This window comes from Monodelphis domestica, chromosome 8 (genome assembly GCF_027887165.1).
Source record: "Monodelphis domestica isolate mMonDom1 chromosome 8, mMonDom1.pri, whole genome shotgun sequence".
NCBI classification, from domain to species: Eukaryota; Metazoa; Chordata; class Mammalia; order Didelphimorphia; family Didelphidae; genus Monodelphis; species Monodelphis domestica.
Genome location: NC_077234.1, coordinates 75683387 through 75697802, shown reverse-complemented (window position 1 = coordinate 75697802; position 14416 = coordinate 75683387). Strand labels below are relative to the sequence as shown.

General features: G+C 36.9%; 1 protein-coding gene across 1 annotated transcript in view; it reads right to left on the bottom strand.

Annotated features, from left to right (window-relative positions):
* BARD1 (BRCA1 associated RING domain 1) overlaps window positions 1-14416 on the bottom strand; it is a 140887-nt gene that overhangs the window by 121182 nt on the left and 5289 nt on the right. The window contains exon 2 of the mRNA XM_007501787.3: window positions 1628-1684. Within this exon, the coding sequence (XP_007501849.1) occupies window positions 1628-1684 (57 nt within the window). The remainder of the gene's footprint in view (window positions 1-1627; window positions 1685-14416) is intronic.

Genomic DNA, 14416 nt, shown 5'->3' with positions numbered 1-14416 from the left:
CAAACAGAAAAAAACTATGTAAAATAAAATATCCAAGATTATAAAGAAAACCAATTTATTTCAATATAGTTATCAAATGAACCAACCGTTTTCAGAAGAAATCAATTGTCACAAGAAAAAATGCTTTAAATCACCATAGAGAAATGAAAATTAAAACTCTGAGACACCACCTCATACCTATCAGACTAATATAACAGAAATGCGGGAGAGGATGTGGTAAAATTGGGACACTGATGCACTGTTGTGAAGAGTTGTGAACGGGTCCGACCATTCTGGAGAACAACTTGGCAATACACCCAAAGGGCTATAAAAACCCATTGTCCCAGCAATAGTACTACTAGTTTTGTATCCCAAAGAGAGCAAAGAAAATTTAAAAAGGACTTATTTGTACAAAAACACTTACAGAAAATTTCTGTGGTGGCAAAAAACTGGAAATTATGGGGATATCTATCATTAGGGAATGGCTAAAGAAGTTGTGACAAATGAATGTGATAGAATACATTGTATAAAAACAAATAAAAATAAAAAATTGTGCTATGAGAAATGATGAAAGGGATGCTTTCAGAAAAATCTGAGAAAACTTAAATTAACTGATGCAGAAAGAAGTAAGCAGAATCAAGAGACGTAATACATAATAATTAATAATAATAATATAAAAAAACATAGCTACTATGATCAATACAATGATCTAAAACAATTCCAAAAAACTCAAGATGAAAAATGTTATCCATCTCTAGAGAAAGAACTGATAAACTGAGTGCAAATTGAAGGGTAATTTTTTCACTTTATTTTTTCCTTGGGTATTTCTGTGTTTTCTTTTACAACACAACTAACTTCTTTTATAACATCCTTCATGTGTATGATCAGTGTCCTATCATTTCATCATCTCAATTAATGGGGAAGGGGAAGAATTGATAATTCAACATTTTAAAAAATGAATGTTAAAATTTTTTATATAAAAATTTCATGTAATTTCATGTAATCAATTAATTTCATGTAAAAATTCATGTAGAATATTTAATGAAATAAAAGTATATTTAAAAAATAATCAAAATAATTTTATAAAAACAAATTCACACATAATAAGATATGATTCCTTTCCCTAGTAGAATATAAACTTTTTGAGGGGATTTATCCTTTTTATATTTTTGTATAAATTTCTATTTGTGTGTATGTATATACACATACATATATACCTAGAGGTATATATATGCACATATATATATGTGTGTGTGTGTATATATATAGAGAATATCTCTGTTAAATGCACAGATAGACAAACTGAAATATATGACCTAAATACAAAGCAAAAAACTTGGTGAATTAAAGAACTAGTTCTCTGACTTTCTGGCCAGATTGCTAACACCCATACCAAAAAAATTGGCAATTACTAGAAATTGACATCCATTATTAAGATCCATAACAAGACTGCCTACTATATAGAACAAAAATTCATGATAAAATTTTTTAGACTCTCTAAAAGAAAGATATTTTCTTCCCCTTAGGCATGTCATAAAACTTACAACGGTTCCTGATTCCTTATTGACAAAAAAAGTAAAAAACCATAGAGAATATTTTGAGACTCAATTCTAACATAGTTCTCTTGGTTCGGGCCTTAGTTACTCACCTGCAGAAGATATGTTCACATCCTCCTAAGCACACCGGTTCCCTCAGGATATTGAGGCTGTTTGAAGAAAGAACAATGTCAATAAGCAGGCAGATGCAAGAAGCTCACTTTTATCCCTGAGGCATAAATATACCCAAGGCCCAATCACACCGACTAGATTTCCCGGCTCTTAAACATAGGATATTAATAAGGAATTCTGCTCAGGTGACAGCTTATTACTCTCTGATGAAAGGCGGGATTAAAACCTGTCAGTAGGAGTCCAATGGCAAATCTGATTGATATTATGAGCTCATTACCCAAGCAGAAGTCTAAATTGGACCACTTCTCCATAAATACACAGTGATAGGACGGAGAGAACACACGATATCCAAGATGCCATAAATTGACACTAATACTGAAAACCTATTGTCTGCTGATTCTCTGAACTGTCAAAGTAACTGACTGAAAAAGAGATTCTCAAAGTAAGATCACACGCATACACTAAGGGACCTTGAGACACTAAATTCTCCATATTAACTCGAGATTACAAATGACCAGCATGCTATAAACATTTACAAGTTTACAACTTATTTCCAGGAGGTGTTTAGCTTGTTAAAACACAAACTTCTAAAAAAGAACTACATTTCCATTGCAGTTAGTTGGCTCAGAGGATAGAGAGTGAGACCTAGAGCTGGGAGAGCCGGGGTTCAAATCTGGCTTCTTCTGCTTGCAACCAATATATAGTATTGATTCTAAGACAGAAGAAAGAGTTGAAAAAAAAAAAGAAATAAGAATAACTATTTTTCCTTCCATTCTGCTCTTCCCAGTCCTGGCTTCCTCCTCCCAATGTGCCTGTCTCTACCACTTGGAACTCCTTAAGTCATAAGGCTAAAGCTGAAGAGGGAGTGAGTTATGTCTTAAAGAAAAGAATATAGTTATTTTTCACATCAGAAATACAATTTGAGCTTGGAAATCAGGATCACATAGTGTTTATGTCAAGTCACAGGACGACAACCAGGGTATATGAATGACACTTGTTAATTACTATGCTCTCGAAGACTCTTCAGAAGCAAAGGCATTCATTGTTCTCAAGAAGTATAGGACAAGGTGCTATTTGGGTGCTTGTTTTTAACAGTGACCAATGGGAGCCAAGGGAGGGAACAGATAGAAAATTTACACTAAATTGTAGAAACAGTGCTTGGAGAAAAGGAAGAGAGGGAGGAAGGGAAGGAGAGAATGAAAGACAAGAGAAAGAAAAAAGAGAAAGGAAGAAAGAAAGGAAGGGAGGAAGGGAAGGAGGAAGGGAAGGAGAGAATGAAAGACAAGAGAAAGGAAGAAAGGAAGGAAGGAAGGAAGGAGGAAGGAAGGAAGGGAGGGAGGGAGGGAGGGAAGGAGGAAGGAAGGAAGGAAGGGAGGGAGGGAGGGAGGGAGGGAGGAAGGAAGGAAGGAAGGAAGGAAGGAAGGAAGGAAGGAAGGAAGGAAGGAAGGAAGGAAGGAAGGAAGGAAGGAAGGAAGGAAGGAAGGAAGGAAGGAAGGAAGGAAGGAAGGAAGGAAGGAAGGAAGGAAGGAAGGAAGGGAGGAAGGAAGGAAGGAAGGAAGGAAGGAAGGAAGGAAGGGATTGAGAGAGAGAGGGAGAGAGGGCGGGAGAGGGTGAAAGAGAGGGAAGGAAAGAAGAAAGAAGGGAGGTTGGCTTAAAAATGTTTAATAAATGTCTATTGACTATCAGTTTACATAAATCTCTATTCTTCTCTACAATCATCATCTTTGCCATTTCTTACAGCATGGTAATGTTCTATTACTTATCAAACACTATAATTTGTTTAACCATTCCATAATTGATGGATATCTTATTATTCCAATTCTTTATTATCATAAGAGCTATTATAAACTTTTTTTTTTATATTTGGAGATGTTCGTCAGTAACATTCTTGGAAATATGGCTAAGAGCAGACTATCTGAATCAAAGAGAATGAGCATTTTAGTCACTTTATTTGCATAATTGCAAACTGTTTTCTGGAATGGTTTTATTAATTTACAGTTCCACCAACAATGCATTAGTATACCTGTCTTTCCAAAATCCAGGAGAGGGTTTTTTAAATGCCTATCATTATAGATAATTCTATTAAAGAAACTGCCCTATTAAACCAAACACAGTTATTACAATGCCAGCATGAGGCATTGAGGGGGAGAGTGAAAAAAAATCAGGAAAAGGTCAAGATTTACATGAGCACCAAGCTCTATGCTTGGTTTGCTACAGTATCTGGAGACCCCTTTAAGTATTTACAGCATTATGGTCCTATTACCTGTGTATACACACTACATATCAATAAAAATATTTCCACATCTCTAGAAAGATTAAAAGTGTCACATTGCACATTTTAGAAGCTAAAAGCATTAAAGTGAAATTGAGCTTTTCAGAAGCGGCACAAAAGCAGAGTATACAACCACATTCTCACTCTCAAGAGATCTAAAAGGGTGTTCACTGACATTATACAAGCCATTACTTTTTAAAAACTCACAATACCTGACTTTTTCTATCACATTTCACAAAGAGCATACTTGATAAAAATGAGTGGTGCATATGTCAGAATGTCTTTGTGGTCCTGAGACACTTCTTTCTTCCAGGCTGACGATGATGAAAAAAGTAGGTAACAAACTATTATTTTACAAAGCCTATTGCCTTTTTTAGACCATGGATATTTTAAGGCATTCTTTATATAGTATGTATTTGAGGCAGCTGGTGGCTTACTGGATAGAGAACCAGGCATAGAGATGGGAGGTCCTGGGTTCAAATATGGCCCTAGACATTTCCTAGCAATGGGACCCTGGGCAAGTCACTTAATCCCCTTTGCCTAGCTCGTACCACTCTTCTACCTTGGAACCAATACTTAGTATTGATTCTAAAACAGAGATTAGTTTTTAAAAAAATAGTAGTATCCAAAATGGTAAGAGATGAGTTCAAGTCCTACCTCTGGCATACTTGGGACTGGGTGAATATTTGGCAAACTCACCAGTGGCAGCCAGAAGTCTCTAATTTGTCCAGGAATACCCTGGCTCCCACTCCTAACCTGCTGAATTACTACTCATTGCTTATAGCTCCACTGCCAATCTTGGACAAGTCCAAGGAATTCATAATGAAAAGGATCTCCACTGCCATAGAAAGAACAGATGGCTTCCAAATGCAGATTGAAATATAGCATTCTTCACTTTATTTCCTCCACGAATTTTTTTCTAGTGTAAGCTTGTTTGTCTTGTTTCCCAACATGACAAACATGAAAATAGTATACAATAATATATGTATAATCTATATCATTTCCTGCCTTCTTGGAAAGGGAGAAGAGATGGGAGGGAGGGAAAGAACATAGATTCCAAAATGTCAGAAAACAAATATTAAAAATTGTCATCAGCATGTAATGCAGGGGTAGGTATTTTTTTTAAAGAAAACAATTATCAAAAATTGTTTAAATACAATTAAATTTAATTTAATTAAGGGGGAAAGGCTCAATTGTCACTTCTTCATAAAACACTTCCTAATTCTGAAATGGCATAAATTTTTCTCTCAGATCTATAGACACTGACAGACTAATGCACAGAACGTAATAGAGTGCATTATACCTATCTGTATTGGTGTCCTAAGTCCCTCAGACTACCAGAAGTTCTTAATCATGGATATATTTCAGGGGAGTCCATCAACTTGAATAAAAAAAAAATCTGTCTTTATTTTAACTAACCTCTATATGAAATTTGCCATTTCCTTTTACTGTAAATATAGATAACAAACCAATTATTCTGAGTGGTCCACAGGCTCTAAGACTACCAAAGGGAGTCTTTCAAAAAAGCTATTTTGGGGTACAGCTAAGTGGCTCAGTGGATTGAGCTAGGACTCAAGTTAAGAGGTCCTAGGTCCAAATTGGACCATTTCCCAGCTATGTGACCCTGAGCAAGTTGCTTAACCTCCACTGCCTAGCCTTTTCCACTCTTCTGCCTTGTAATCAATATACAGTATTGATTCTAAGAAGATAAGGATTTTTTTTAAGATATTTTCTCTGGCCGTCTCCCATGTCTCAAATGCTGTTCCCTCCATATCTCCAACCTGCTGATTTTCCTGGCTTTCTTTCATATCCAACTAAAATACCATCTTCTACCTTTCCCAAACCCACTTAATTCTAGGGCCTCCTCATAATAATTTCCTATTATTTTTCTGGATATAACTTGTTTATCTCTTATCATTTTAAATACTATTTTTTTAAAACCCTAAAATTAAAAAATTCTAAAAAATATATAATTTCCTGCATTAAGTTGGGAGCTCCTGAAAGGCAAGAGATCCATGCCCCAGACAGGGCTAAGAATCCTAGTCCTAAAACAGAAGATCTGGCCCACCTCCTACAAAGTATTCACATGTATGAATTGTTTAATAAATTACTTTTGTTAGTAGCTTTTCCTTTATCTAGTGATTACCTCTACCCACTTTAACCCAAGCACTGTGGGATCCCAAGGCTACAAATAGAATTAACAACTGGTGGAAATATTAGTATTAACATAGGAAAAAGGCCACCCTCCCACTCCCTTGAGATGACTTTTCAGGAGGGCAAAGTTCGCTTATGCATGTACTCCTTGGGTTTAGTACAGAGCTGGTCACAAACTAAGTGCATGACAAATGCTTTTTCATTTGTTTGTTCAATTTCCCCTTTATTGCCAGGTCAGGATGCTTCCACTCCAGCCACACTCCTCCCCCCTAACACCAGGACCACCAAGACTCTGCCCTTGGGTCCCTGGGCTCAGATAAGTGAGATTTCACCAGATCTTGGCCCTTCAGACAAGCCACCTCCTCTGACGCCCATTATTTACTTCAGCTTTCTTTCTCCACTTTTAAGAGTCATCTATTCCAATTAGAACACAGTAAATTCCTTGAGGGAAGGAGTTGTTTGTTTATACAGTTCCAAGCAAAAAGCAACTATATCTAAAGGATAATGTCCTAACTCTCACTCTCTCTCAGAATCTCCCTCTTAGAATCTTCCATCTTACAATCAATACTGTGTATTGGTCAAAGGCAGAAGAGTAGTAAAGGGCTGGACAATGGGAGTTAAATGGCATGTTCAGGGTCACACCGCTAGGAGGTATCTGGGGCCAGATTTGTGCCCAGAACCTCCATCTCTAGGCTTGTCTCTCTATCCTAAACCACCCAGCTTCCCCCTCTTCCACAATAGAATCTTCTGTACTAAATTATCCCAGTCTCCTGAGTGCTCCCTCAAACCTACCAGCTCCATTCTCTAGTCCAGGGTTTTACTACCCTAGAATGTCCTTTCTTCCTTTGGTGACAGGACCACAGAATAAATCTCAAGTTGGAAGGGGCATGAGAACTCCCATCTAATACACAGCACCCCCACCTTTATCCTTTTTATAGATAAATATCATAAAGCGAAGGGCAGTTAAATGACTTTCCAAAGTAGCAGAGAAAAAAATTCAAGCCCTCTGATTTTCCAAGTTCAAAACTCCTTACAAGGTACCAATGTCATCTCCCTCAATCTTACCTATCCTTCAAATTCTAGTTTAAGTCTCATAAACCACTAAATTGCCCTTCTAAATCATTTTGCAAGGAGATCTGTGGGGCTAAACTAGGCATTGACTTGTACTACTTTATACCCATCTCCCAAACTAGAGTGCAAACTATCTGGAGAGTTAGGGTCATGCCTTCTAATTTTTTCTGCATCCTCCCTTGCAACAATGTTGGAATGCACACAGTGGATATTCAATAAATGCTTACTAATGAATGAAATGAAAACATCATTATGATCTGATATGATCCAGATGCTCTCTCTAAGGTCACTTCTCCTAATTTGCTATGATTTCCACTTCTAGCTTAGCCATTATTTCCTAGTCTTTTTTTTTTTAATGCTGCTGGTTTTATATAACAAAGGACATTTACATAACAGGATTTCTATTCCTTGAAAATTCAAGGATTTTGCTTTATTCCCCCTTATCTGTCATTATAATTCTATGACATCACAAGCAACTGATAAGAAAAGGTCTCTGCTGTCATAATCCTTTGACTTAGAAGTACTAAGCAGTGACAAAAATAAGCTTAAGAAATGAAGGTCTTAATGATATGTAAATTCTCTGCATACAGAAAAGAAGAAAAGAAAAAAATAAAGTTTTACTGAGGCAAAACTCTTCTTAACCTGTAAGCAAGGTTGTCCATTAGACACCAAATGTTATTTAATCTAAGAAAGATGATTATGTAGTACCTCCCATTTCAAAGGGTCTCCAGGTATTTAAAGCTGGAGATTTGCTAATTTAATACTAAGTGCAAAAAAAAAAGTCATTAAAGCTGAAAATGCTTGACAATTAAAAAAACCCAAAAAAATGGGGTGATGGGAGGTTAGAGAGGAAGAACAAGTACTTCAGAAGCAATTATCCCAAAAGCTAACCACTCAGTTAAAAATGCCCTTTTTTAAAATAATTATTAAGCAATGACTAACATGCCCCATGTCCTTTGATGCAGAGATTCCACAGGCAAGTTTATAACCAAGAAATACATTAATTAAGAAAGTCCCCATATACACCAAAACATATTAGCAACACTTTTTGTAATAGCAAAGAATTGGAAGACAATACCGATGTGCATTGATTGGGCAAATAACCAAGATAAATTGTGGTCATATGAATGTAAAGGAATATTACTCTAAGAAATGATGAATGAGAAATATGAAAAGATCTATATGAAATGAGGCAAAATGAAATTAGCAGAGTCAAGAAACACTATAACAATGTAAATGGGAAAAAAAACGCATAAAAATGCTGCAAAATTACATAGAACAAGCAAGGCTCCAAAGAAAAGATTCAAGAAGACACCACTGCCTTTTGCAGATGTAGGTCCACAAATATAGTACATTGTACATATTTTCAAATTCTTGCAATATATCAATATTATTTTATTTTCCTCTTTTTTGTCTTTTTACTTTAAAAATATTATTTGTTTTATGATGCGGCTCTCTGGAAGAAGGGAGAGGAAGACTGGAGGAAATTTTGGTAATGTAAAAGAATCAATAAAAATTAATAAGTAAATTTGAAAGGCTCTCCATTTCTGAGACAAGTTCAACAGTATCCTAAGAGATACAAAACTGAAGCAGACCCAGAGAAATAGAGAGGGTTTGGTTATCCTGTCTTGAGAATTTCCTCTAGAAGCAGATGGCATTTGGGTAAGGGCTGACAGACTTCCCAAACAGACTGGGACATAGAAAAGTCCTCCTCACTTAATGCACTTTTACTAAATACATTTTCATGGTTCTTTCATCACAAAATGCTTTTTGATTACCCACTCTATGCAATTTCTGACTATAGCACCAGTTTAGACAATGAAGTGTTTTATTTAAAAAGCAGTGGCCAGCTGCTTGGATAAGGAAGGGAACACAGAAACAGCTCAATTAAGATAAGATGCTCATCAAGGAGGTGGCTCCTCATGCCTTTGGTCCTCTGCTTACTAGAAGCTGGGGGCCCTGAACAATCTATTAAGTGTACTTTAGATCCATTTCATTACAACATTGGGGGGGGGGGGGGGGAGGAACCAACTCTGATTTCCTCATCAATGAATCATGTTGGCTATGATAAATGTAATATTGAGGTCAAGAACAGTTCCTTGCACATAGTAGGTCCTTCATAAATATTTATCAATTATTGATTGACTGAACTTAGGAGTCAGGAAACCTAGGATCAAATTGCTCTTTAGACTTTTACAAGTTGCTTGATGATAGACAAGTCATTTAACTTCTTTAGCATCACATTTCTCATTTAGAAAATAGGGGAGATGCTTAAAACTACCTAATTTGAAAGGTAGTGAGCACAGGACTTTCCTCTTTCAGAATTTACCATCCAGTGGTATTTGTTTATTTAATCAGCTAGTCAATGTGTCTACCTTCTTTAAACACCTACAAAGTGCCAGACACTGGGGGAACAAAGGTAAAAAACAATCCCAGGGCAACCAGGTGGCTCAGCCAATTGAGAATCAAGCCTAAAGACAGGAGGTCTTGGTTCAAATTTGACCTCAGATACTTTCTCCCCATGTAACCATGGACACTCAACCCTCACTGCCTAACTCTTACTGCTCTTCTGCCTTGGAACTAATATACAGTATTGATGGATGGATGGATGGATGGATGGATGGATGGATGGATGGATGGATGGATGGATGGATGGAAAGTCAGGTTTTTTTTTAAACAAATAAAATTTTAAAAATTTTAAAAGACAATCCTTGGAAAGTCCACTAATAATTTGTAAGCAACTAGAAAAATTGGGAATCAACAAAGGGACTTAGAATATAACTGGCACATTATAGATGTTTAACAAATGTTTACAGATTGATTAAGGGAAGATACTAGAATTAAGGAGAATAGGAAAAAGTTTCCTGTAGAAGGTTAGATATCAGCTGGAACTTGAAGGAAGACAGGGAATGAACAGAGATGAAGAGGGAGAACATTTTAGGCACAAAAGGGTCTGCCAGTGAAAATACCCAGAGTTGGGTGATGGAGTGGCTTATCTGAGGACCTATACGGAGTATGATACAGTGAAAAGAACACTGGATAACAGATTTATAGGATCATTAATTGAGACATTTTTAGAAGGAAACTTAAGAGGTCTGGCTCACTTTTTATTTTACCTTCAGTGCTGGGTTTCAGTTCTGACTTGCTTATTTTTTTAATGTGATTTTATGTGACTTTACTGGAACCCTATTAATGCAAGTCAACCCCATATCTGCATTTATAATCTTAAGAGTTTCTTAGAAAGTTTAAAAGTGTCTCCCCTAGGATCACTGGAACAGTACAATTCAGAGAAAGGATTTGAACTCAATTTTCCCTGCGTCCTACCTGCTAGTGTGTGTTCAGCTTAGCACATTAATTAAGCAATTAATAAATATTTTTTCACTCATTCAGGAGTTCAGCCTTAGGAGTAGTTCTTTTAGAAATATCTCAGAGAGAAAGCCAGACAATAAGGAAAGACACATCAGCAGGTAGAAGTTGAGAAAGCATTGGAAGGAAAAGAACCTTTGTCTTAAATCCTGGGTGAATTTTAGATAAGACTTTACTAATCCATGTAAGAGCTACGACAATCTCAGCCATATGAAGCATAACAACCAGCTTGGTTATAAGTGCAAAAAAAGCAAGAAAATAGCTGTCAATCATCTATTTTCCAGTAATCCTCCATCAGTAAAGGGAATTGAGCAAGTATCATGTCTGAGAATCCTTCATCAAAAAGAAAGGTTCTGAACACCAAAAGTTCTTGAAGGTGTCACAGAATCATCGATTTAAAGATGGAAGGGACCTTATAGTTCATCTAGTCTAATCCCTTCATTTTACAAGTGGTCCAGAAGTTAAGACAAAGCAGACTCAGGAGATGATGAATGCAGGTGCTAGTGACTTCCCTCTGTTGGTTATCCCCAATTGTACAAAGTTATTGGCATCCTTTGGATGCTGAACTTCAAAGCCTACCTTTGTATTCCCCTTCTCATAGGGAAGTACCTAGCACATTGTAGGTGCTTAATAAACACTTGCTGATTCCAAAACTGCCCCAATTCTACCTCCAAGAAAGTTAAAAATTGACCCCTGGAATCCCACTCTTCTCAGAAAGCCAAAAGAAAAACTAAAAAAACAAAAACAAAAACAAAACACAATAGAAAAGACGTCTCAAAAGACATCTTAAAGCTACAAAGTGAACACTGGTTTTCAATGTTGTTATTTTTAAGACAAACAAAAGAACACTGGAAAATTCCCCAAATCACTGGAAGCCAATCAAAAATGCAAATACACACCTAATTATTATAATTCACTAAGTAGCTGTCACAATCTGAATTTACATGAAACCTGGGATTATACACCGCCCATGCTGCTTGTCAAATCCTCCTTCCTTTGGGAACAAACTATTTTTTCCCCGATGTTTACTAATGTGTTGTCTGTCGACTTTCAAAGGATGAACTGGACTGACTTCATTTTTTGTAATTTTTTAAATAGCTCTGGAACTTTTTAGGAGGCCTGGACTGCATCATATCAATAGCCATCTGGCCCCTTAAAGATTAGTCAACATCCTTTTGGAGCCTTATGTAGCATTAAAGTCAAAAAGGGATGTTCCATAATGAAGTCAACCTACCTTGTAAATGGTACTCCCAGCTCTCACTAGAAGAGCAGAGCCACAAGCTCCAGAGTTTCTATTTAAAGAGAGGACAAAACAGAGCTTCTCCCCAATATACCAACCACATAACTTCTAGTTTTCTCTTTATTTTGGAATTAGTATTTTTTTTCTTTTGGTCTTTGGTCCCTAAACCAGGTACCTTCTTCCTTCCTCCTTCCTTTTCAGTTTCTTTCAGTAGGCTATATTCAAAGATTCCAGTGTAAAATCCTTGAAGACAGGGATTGTCTTTTGTTTTTATTTGTATCCCACAATACTTAGTATTTCACTTTTTTTTAAATCATTTTTCAGTTGTGTCCCACTCTTCATGACCCCCCCTTTCTGGAGTTTTCTTGGCAGAGATGCTAGAGTAGTTTGCCTTTTCCTTCTCTAGCTCATTTTACAGATGAGGAAATTGAGGCAAACAGAGTGAATTGTCTTGCCCAGGGTCACACAGCTAGTAAATGTCAGATGCTGCATTGGAAACGGATCTTCCTAACTCCAAGTCCAGTGCTCTAGCCAATTCTGATCCAGGCTCTCATCATCTCTGGTCCAAACTATCACAACGATCCCCTAAAATGAATTTTCTGCCTCAAGACTTTCCCACCCCTTCAATCCATCTTGCCACACTCCTGTTGCTTCCTCTTGCCTTTAGAATAAAATACTCAGTTTAGTGAAATATTTCCAGTATAGTCTGGTCTCCCTTTCCAGGCTGACCACCCATTATTCACCTTTAATTACTCTATATACAGGGGGCAGCTGGGTGGTTCAGTGGATTGAGAGCCAGGCCTAGAGATGGGAGATCCTAGGTTCAAATCTGACCTCAGACACTTCCCAGCTGTGTGACCCTGGGCAAGTCACCTGACCCCCATTGCCTAGCCCTTACCATTTTTCTGCCTTGGAACCAATACACAGTATTGATTCCAAGAGGAAAGGTAAGGGCTTAAAAATAAACAAACAAATAAATGAATGCATAAATAAACAAACAAATAAATAAATAAATGAATGAATGAATGAATAAATGGATGAATAAATAAATGAATGAATAAAAATATAAATAAATAAATGAATGAATAAATGAATAAATAAAGAAATGGATGAATAAATGAATAAGTAAATAAGTAAATAAATAGATGCCTTTGGATCTAGCCTCAGACACTTACTGACTATGTGACCCTGGGCAAGTCACTTAACTCTCATTGCCTGGCCCTTACCATTCTTCTTCCTTGGAGCCAATACACAGTATTGATTCCAAGATGGAAGGTAAGGATTTAAAAAAACAACAACTCTATATACAGCCAAAATGGCCAAAGGGGAATTTCTGCTCCCAGAAATGCCTGCCCCCATCCTGTCCCAGTTACCTGGTGTATACATGTAGACATTATTTCTCCAGTTACACTAGGGGGAATTGGGGAGGTTTAATATTTACATTTTTGTCTCTGTATCTTTAACAAAGCTTGATACATAGTAGGTGCTTAATGAATGATTAGTAAATGATTCCTCTCTCCTCCATTCCCACAGCAGGCTTGTGGAATAAAACTTATGGGCAGCATATACAATAAAATCTGAAGCCACTATTGCCTTATGCAAAACAAGGCTTCATTTGACACAACTTATTTTCTAGAAAAAATGAATATTCTATGGCTTTTCAGCAGAAGTGTATGATAATAGCCTTCCTAGTAAACTGAATTAATTTTACTTGGAGAATTACCAACCAGCAATGGAGTGGGGTATAGCCTCAAGAGCAGCCTGGGAGTTAAATCCCAAGGATGCCCCTCTTCACTAGACCCTTCACTTAATCTCCAGGAGCCTCAGTTTTCCCACCAATAAAATGGGAATAACATTACTTATTTCACGGGGAATTTGTAAGGATTAAATGAAGCAATTCATGAAAATAGCTTAGTAAGATTAAGTGAAGGAATAATTCCTGAGGTCAGGGACTGTTCCATTTGAGAGGAGGTCTTTGTATCCCCTGCAGTAATCACCAGTAGGGGCACAGAAAAGTCTGCTGAATTAAAATTGTATTATTTCTCTGCTTAGTCCAATCCCCAGCGGTTACCAAGAAAGGTTGAGAACTAAAACTCAGGCATTAACTCTCTAATTAGTTTTACCTTGTTTTTGTTTGCTTGCTTTTAAACCAAGGAAAAACAAAACTATTTTTCCAAAGTTACTATAGAATGGGGTTCAGGGAGGTGGTTCAGTAGGTTGAGAGTCAGGCCTAGAGAGGGGAGGTCCTGGGTTCAAATCTAGCCTCACACACTTCCTACCTCTTATGTGACCCTGGACAAATCACTTAAATACCACTGCCTAGCCCTTACTGCTCGCTCTTCTGCCTTGGAACCAATGCACAGTACTGATTCTAAGACGAAAAGTAAGGGTTTAAAAAAAATGTTACTATAGAAAGGTCAGATTTCAGAATAAACAGCTAAAGGGGTAAGAATCTGAGTTACACCAAAATAATTCTTTCCAAGAAAATGATAATAATAATATTTAACACTGATATAGCACCTATGATGTGCCAGTCACTGTGCTAAGTGCCTTATAATTATTATTTCAGATTATTTGACCTTTTCAACCACCTTGGGAAGAAGATGCTCTTATGATCTCCATTTTACAGATGACAAAAGTGAGGCAAACAGAGGTCCAGTGACTTGC